A 7,842-nucleotide genomic window follows, 5' to 3' on the forward strand; every position below is an offset into this window, starting at 1 on the left:
AGAATCACTTGAACCCGGGAGGCGGAGGTTGCAGTGATCCGAGATCGCGCCACTGTACTCTCACTCTGCCTGGCGACAGAGTGAGACTCCGTCTCAAAAAAAAAAAAAAAAATCTCAAAATTGAATTGCCATCTACATCATATCCTAACCCTCAACAAATTTCATTCTCTTTCCTTCTAGTCTTTACCAGTTTGACAGTTCTGTATTTTACTTCCTCTTTAACATATCAAAAGTATTAGAATTTGATTTACAATAATTAGAAAAATAATTTAATTTCATTACCCTTTATTTCAAATGACAAAAGTTGTCTTGGAAAAAACTTTGAAAGCAAGACTTTGGGTAGAGATCTTTCTCTTTCAACTCTTTCTAAAAGACAAGCTTTTTTCCTCAGTTATTTTTACTTTTTGTTCTCTACTTGTAAAATGTAAGATATCCACAATTTTCTGGAGGTGTTTTTTAGTAAGACTAGTTCTTTTATTATTATTATTATTTTTGAGATGGAGTCTCCCTCTGTCGCCCAGGCTGGAGTGCAGTGGCGTGATCTTGGCTCACTGCAACTTCCACCTCCCGAGTAGCTGGAACTACAGGAATGGGCCACCACACCCGGCCAATTTTTTTTTTTTTTGTATTTTTAGTGGAGATGGGTTTTGCCATGTTGGCAAGGCTGGTCTCAAACTCCCGACCTCAAGTGATCTGCCCGCCTTGGCCTCCCAAAGTGTTGGGATTACAAGCGTGAGCCACTGTGCTCGGCCAACTAGTTCATTTTTGATGTGCTGAATGTTAACCCAATGCTGTATTCTCATGGAATAACTTGTTAAAGTGCAGTAATTTATTATTCAACCTATTACTTTTTTGCATATGCTATACTAGGCTTTTTTAAAATGCCTTTTGATTGCTTCCAATTTTAGTGTTTTGATTGTATTGAAAAATATCTTTTTTTTTTTTTTTTTTTTGAGACAAGCTCTTGCTCTGCTGCCCAGTCAGGAGTGGCTTACTGCAGCCTCCACCTCCTGGGTTCAGCCTCCCAAGTAGCTGGGACTGCAGGCACACACCACTACGCTGGGCTAATTTAAAAAATTTTTGTAGATATGGGGGGTCTAGCTATATTGACCAGGCTGGTCTCGAACTTCTGGGCTTGAGTGATCCTCCTGCTTCAGTCTCCCAAAGTGCTAGGATTACAGGTGTGAGCCACTGTGTCCGGCTACTTTTTTTTTAATTGTGAAATATTTCTTGCATCCAGAAAATAATAGAGGGTAACACATAGTTTTTCACATATTTTTAATGGTTAGGAATTTAAAAATTTAAAGAATGGTGTCAAAACATTGTTTATCATTACATTGTTAGTTAATCGTGAAATTTTATAAAATGAACTTGGTTTATACTATTTTAATTAGTGGCAATTTTAGTTCTATTAACATTTTTTTTTTAACTTTAGTGATTTTATTTTATTTTTTCCAGACGGAGTCTTGCTCTGTCACCCAGGCTGGAGTGCAGTGGCACGATCTTGGCTCACTGCAACTTCTGCCTCCTGGGTTCAAGCGATTCTCCTGCCTCAGCCTCCCAAGTAGCTGGAACTACAAGTGCATGCCAACATGTTCAGCAAATTTTTTCTATTTTTATTAGAGATGGGTTTTCACCATGTTAGTCAGGATGGTCTCAATCTCCTGACCTCGTGATCTGCCTGCCTCGGCCTCCCAAAGTGCTGGAATTATGGGCATGAGTCACCATGCCTGGCGATTTGATCTTTTAATGTCAGCTTTCAAATCCCAAGTGGAACTCTATGTGTGTTAAGTATATGCAGGTGAAAAAAAGTTACAATATTTCCTTTTTTCTGTAAAACAATTTTTATAGTTTTCAAATTGTATTTTTCTTTTAAGTAGCTCTGGGAAGTGTCAGAAGGAATGAGAAAATTAATTTTAAGGCCAAGCAAGGTGGCTCATGCTGTAATCCCAGCACTTTGGGAGGCTGAGGTGGGCGGATCACTTGAGCCCAGGAGTTTGTGCCTGGCCTGGGCCATGTGGCAGAAACCCTGTCTCTACAAAAAATATGAAAACGAGCCAGGTTTGGTGGTGAGCACCTGTAGTCCCAGCTACTTGGGAAGCTGAGGTGGGAGGCTTGCTTGAGCCCGGGAGGCGGAGGTTGCAGTCACCTGAGATCATACCACTGCATTCCAGTCTGGGTTACAGAGTGAGACTGTGTCTCAAAGAAAAAAAAAAGAAAATTAATTTTAATTTCTCCGTCGCTGTTTTATAACTCACATGAGTTAATGTGGATGTCATATGGAAGGAGAGCTCATTCTTACTGCTCTCTCTGCCAATTAGCATTATCCTTCAATATAACCAATTTTGTTTTCCATCTAAAATAGACTGCTACTTGAAGATGTTGTCTTCTACCCTTTCGTGATTGCTCCTCCCACACAACCCCTCTACCCTGCTAGCTTAGCACATATTTGATTACTACTTGATTTTGAGCTGCTATACATTCTCATTTCTGTAGCCCTTAGGAGAAAATGTACTACAGTATTTCAAAATTTACCATTTTGAGGAAGTTTTTGGAGTATGGAAGCTACCTTGGAATGGACAGTGTGTGTGACCTATCACTGATGCTTTCCATTCTCTTTTTTTCTAAATTAGTTCAGAATAGTTTTCTGATTAAAATTAGTTTTCTGGTTAAAGTTTGAGTTTGTTATTTGTAATTTTGCCAGAAAAGATTAAAACATCTTGCCAAAAAGAAAGTGTTTTTTTTTTTTTTTTTTTTTGAAACGGAGTCTCACTGTCGCCAGGGCTGGAGTGCAGTGGCGTGATCTCAGCTCACTGCAACCTCCGCCTCCTGGGTGCAAGCGATTCTCCTGCCTCAGGAGCGCACCGCTACGCCCAGTTAATTTTTTGTATTTTTAGTAGAGACGGGGTTTCACCATGTTGGCCAGGCTGCTCTCGAACTCCTGACCTCGTGATTTGCCCGCCTTGGCCTCCCAAAGTGCTGGGATTACAGGCGTGAGCCACTGTGCCCGACCTAAAAAGAAAATTTGCTGCATATGTCAAAAGTACTAATCTGGTAATTCTTTTAGTTGATTTCTTAAAATTATCCCTTTTGTTAATATAGGATTTAGGAAAACATCATCTCATTTGAGTATAGTATCACCTTGTGCCCTACATAGCCACGAAGTAAGCTAACTTAAAGCAAAGTAATGACTCTCCTAAGTGGGGACAGAACTGAGGTTTAATATAAATTCCATCGACATAGTTTGCTACTGTACCAATGCTAATTTTCTCAGAAAGGCTAATGTTATCAACTGTTCCAGATTTCAGTTAATTTCTCTTGTATATTTATTTTCTGTTATTAGAATGGTATGTGTTTGTTCAAAATTAACATTCAACAGGTATTTTAATGCCTTCTGCTAAATGCCATACGCTGCCTTACATGAGCCTCATGGAGTTTACAGTGCAGTAGGAGAGTCAGGTACTAAATAAATAAGCCTTGTGAAACCGAAATTTGGAGAATCCAGTTTTGATTAGGAAGTCAAGGAAGGTCTCATGGATAGGGAGTCAAACTGAAACTCAAAAGATGAATTAGGTTAAGAATACTTTGCTTGGCTCTAAGACAAGAAGAACACTGGCAAATTGGAACTGTTGAAGAAAGAACTCTGAATGTTGGAGGCTGAGTGGCTGGAGAGAAGAATAGTGTCAGATATATGTAGACCACATTAGAGAATACATTGTGTGTGTGTTTGTGTTTAAAATAACAATACGATCTCGGCTCACCGCAACCTCCACTTCTCGAGTTCAGGCGATTCTCCTGCCTCAGCCTCCCCAGTAGCTGGGATTACAGGCATGCGCCACCACACCCGGCTAATTTTGTATTTTTAGTAGAGATGGGGTTTCTCCATGTTGGTCAGGCTGGTCTTGAACTCCTACCTCAGGTGATCCACCTGCCTTGGCCTCCCAAAGTGCTGGGATTACAGGCGTGAGCCACCACCCCCGGCCAATTACAGGAAAATTTTCTTGCTTAAAAATGAATTATGGGACTTTTTCGTTTTTTACATTTAGGGTTTGACGTTTGAAAAATTGGCATACACATAACTTCAGAATTTTATCAATTATAAAAATGAGGCACACCTGTATTAGTTAAGAAACTAATTATAAATCAAAAGGGTTGTTGTAGTTCAGTGTTTTCTTTTATTATTTTCAGCTGTTGACATCTAAATAAAAATAACATTAGGAAAATTGCAAAAAAAAATAACAATTGAAGTAAAATAACTATGGAAAAGTACACGAATAGGTGTATAGCTTGATTAATTTTCACCAAGTGAAATGCCTCTGTATCAAATGCTCAGATTAAAAAAACAGCCAGAACATTACTAGCAGCCAGAAGCTCCCTTTGTGTTTTCTTTCAGTCACTGCCTAACTTGTAATACCGTAATATACCTTACATGTTTTTTACTTACTATGTGAGTGGAGTTATACATACATTTTGTGTATTCCTTTTGTGTCTGACCTCTTTCAGTCAACATTATGTGTATGTGATTCATTCTTGTGTGTAGTTGTATCTTTTCTAATTCTATTGCTGTTTGGTGTTTCCATTTATATGAATGTATACTAAAATGTGTGTATCCATTCTTCTGTTGATTGATATTTGGATGTTTCTATTTGGGGGTATTATGAATAACACTTATGAATGTTCTTTTTTTTTTTGAGACAAATTCTTGCTCTGTTGCCCAGGCTAGAGTGCAGTGGTGTGATCTTGGCTCACTGCAACCTCTGCCTCCCGGATCCAAGTGATTCTCCTGCCTCAGCCTCCCGAGTAGCTCGGACTGCAGGCATGCACCACCATGCCCGACTAATTTTTGTATTACAGACGGGGTTTCACCACGTTGGGCAGGCTTGTCCCGAACTCCTGACCTCAAGTGATCTGCTGTAGGTCATAGGTAATTAAATTCAAATTATAAAATGTAGTGTCTGACTAAACATGATAATTATGACCATTTTCATTTTATTTCAGAGTTTTCTTGGAGGCTTTTTTGGTCCAATTTGTGAGATCGATATTGTTCTTAATGATGGGGAAACCAGGAAAATGGCAGAAATGAAAACTGAAGATGGCAAAGTAGAAAAACACTATCTCTTCTATGATGGAGAATCTGTTTCAGGAAAGGTAAATCTTTTGTTTGACAAAACTATCTAATTGTAAGATGTCAGAATTAGTTACCGAAGTGGTTTGTGCTGTTTCTTAAATTTGAATAATTTTGTGAGGGAGAGAGATTTTTTTTTCCCCAAAGGTCAGCTAGAATATTTGATTGATTAGAACATAATCTTTCCTGCAAAGGAACGATTCTTACCCTGGAAGGCTTTCAAGGGAAGAGCCTCTAAATTTCATGCAGAATTTTCTGTTTAAGTCTCCTGTGTGGTTCATGAAAAAAAAAAATTTTTTTTTCTGTTTGTGATTATGTGCTTCTGTCTAGTTTCAGACAGTTTCTCCAGATCAGAGCTGTAATTTGCCCAAAGTTTGTTTTTCCTTTAACATTAGGTTAGAGATTGAGAGTAAGTTAGAGATTGAGAGTAATTCTCTGGTATAAGTTTCTAAAGGTTTTTTCACATTCTTTGTAACTCTCTGTACTGCTACTGTTGTGTCTGTTGATCTTATTTCTAGCTACTCTGTAGAGTACTTCAGTACTTTTGGGATGTGTCTATGCATGGTCAGATATGTTTATGACGCCTTCTATAAGGTTTCACTTTTTTCTCTTTTTCTTCATCCAGTAATGTATACGGTTTTTTGTTTGGGGTTTTTTGTTTGTTTGTTTTTTTTTTGTTGTTGTTTTTGAAATAGAGTCTCACTCTGTTGCTCAAGCTGGAGTGCAGTGGTGTGATCATGGCTTACTGCAGCCTTGTACTCCTGGACTCAGGTGATTCTCCCACCTCATCCTCTGTGGTAAGTGGGACTATAGGCACACACCACTACCTCAGCTAATTTTTGTATTTTTTTGTAGAGATGGGGTTTCTCCATGTTGCCCAGGTTGGTCTTGAGCTTCTGGGCTCAAGCAACCCACCCACCTAGGCCTACAAAAGTGCTGGGATTACAGGTTTGAGCCACCACAGCTGGCTGATTATTCTTACATTTTAGGGAATATGATCAATACTTATTAGTGGTCAGTGATAGTGGAGAATGGTAATATTATAGACAAAAGCAAGCCACAAAACATTTGAAATAATTTTTAAAATAGAAAATACTAGGATTTTTCTCCCCTGCTTGTTCAGTTAATATATTCATGTGGTAGGCAGTTTTGGAAATAAAATATATATAGTCTCTTCATATAGAAATAATTCACTGTTAAAATTTGGGTATGTTTCCTCTAATATTTATGTATATGTAATATATTAAGCATACCTTTTCCTCTATTGTTTGATATTTAAGCAGTTTCTGTTTTTCAGATGGCTTTCTTCATATCTTTGGTAATATGGACATCTGTATATATAAATTTTTCTCTAAATTTCTGTAGGACAAGATTATTTCCTTAGAATAGATTCTTGAAAGTGAGCTGCTAGGCCACAATTCATGAAATATCTGAAGGATCTTAATACACATTAATTTGGAAAATGAATTTGCATTAAATTACATGTCCACCTATGGGTCTTTTTCACCCAAGGCAGCACTGAATATGATCACTTTGTAATCTTTGCTATTTTGATAGGCAGAAACAATCTTATTATTTTAATTTGCATTTCTTTGGTTACTAGAGAAATTGAACTTAGATTTACCAGCCATTTGAGGTTATTTTTTTTTTTTTTGGACTGCATTGTCTCTTCTGGTCCTTTGCCAGATTACCTATTGGGGTCTTAGTGTTGAATCTGAAGTGAATTTTTTGGTTTTCAACTTTACTTAACTTGTATTCTTCCTTTTAAAAGATGGGAAAAGAAAAAGGCCAAGTGCAGTGGCTCACACCTTTAATCCCAGCACTTTGGGAGGCCAAGGAGGGAGGATTGCTTGAGCCCAGGAATTTGAGACCAGCCTGGGCAACATGGGGAGACCCTGTATCTGTCAAAAAAAAAAAAAAACAAAAAAAACCGGAGAAAAAGAGAGGCCTAAAGAAGAGCAGACAATCATCAAAAGGATGGAGCATGTCAAATGAAAGAAGAGTAAAAGTAGTAGTGTTTGGCCTATTGAAATGACTTGTTAATGGGCTGGGGGTATAGTAATACCAATCTAGATTTCTTTCTAGGGAGAGACAACCTAATATCTCAGATATTTCTTTTACAGATATGACATGTAACTATCTCTCCTGCTAATTTGTAAGCTCCTTAAGATCAGGGGATCAGAGTGTGCTTCTGTAGTCTCCATAACATACATGATGGTGTTGATTACATAATAGGCTTTCACTAAACATTTATTTGGTTTATTTACTGTTTTTAAGTCTTGTAGAGAATAGCCTCAGTCTAGTTGAAAGTAATCTTATGTCACCTGGACCAGTTGAAGTTCATGGCTGATGTTTATGGGATAAAGGAAAGGGGGGATGTTTAAGGTAAAAATAAAGCTACTCCAGTGTGTTTTTTAAAAAGAATAGTTGGTGTTCAAATTACATTTTGATCCTGGGTATGGTGGCTAATGCCTGTAATCCCAGCTCTTTGGGAGGCTGAGGAGGGAGGATCGTTTGAGCCCAAGAGTTCAAGACCAGATTGGGCAATGTAGCAAGATCCCATCTCTAACACTAAGTAAATAATTTTTTTAAAAATTACATTTTAGAGGCCAGGTGAGGTGGCTCACACCTGTAATCCCAGCACTTTGGGAGGCCAGGGCGGGCGAATCACTTGAGGTCAGGAGTTCAAGACCAGCCTGGCCAACATGATGAAACCC

The 7,842-nt window shown here is 38.2% G+C and overlaps 1 protein-coding gene across 2 annotated transcripts in view; it reads left to right on the forward strand.

The window, feature by feature from the left end:
* The first annotated feature begins 4,998 nt into the window (after positions 1-4,998).
* VPS26A (vacuolar protein sorting 26 homolog A (S. pombe)) overlaps positions 4,999-7,842 on the forward strand; it is a 56,482-nt gene continuing 53,638 nt past the window's right edge. The window contains exons 1-2 of one of the 2 annotated variants that reach the window (XM_011991017.1): positions 4,999-5,148; positions 5,644-5,749. In XM_011991017.1, coding sequence (XP_011846407.1) covers positions 5,123-5,148; positions 5,644-5,749 — 132 coding nt within the window. In that variant the 5' untranslated portion in view covers positions 4,999-5,122. The remainder of the gene's footprint in view (positions 5,149-5,643; positions 5,750-7,842) is intronic. The other variant, XM_011991019.1, reaches the window with a different exon arrangement.

The sequence above is a fragment of the Mandrillus leucophaeus genome, unplaced genomic scaffold (genome assembly GCF_000951045.1).
Source record: "Mandrillus leucophaeus isolate KB7577 unplaced genomic scaffold, Mleu.le_1.0 Scaffold39, whole genome shotgun sequence".
In the NCBI taxonomy this organism is placed as follows: domain Eukaryota; kingdom Metazoa; phylum Chordata; class Mammalia; order Primates; family Cercopithecidae; genus Mandrillus; species Mandrillus leucophaeus.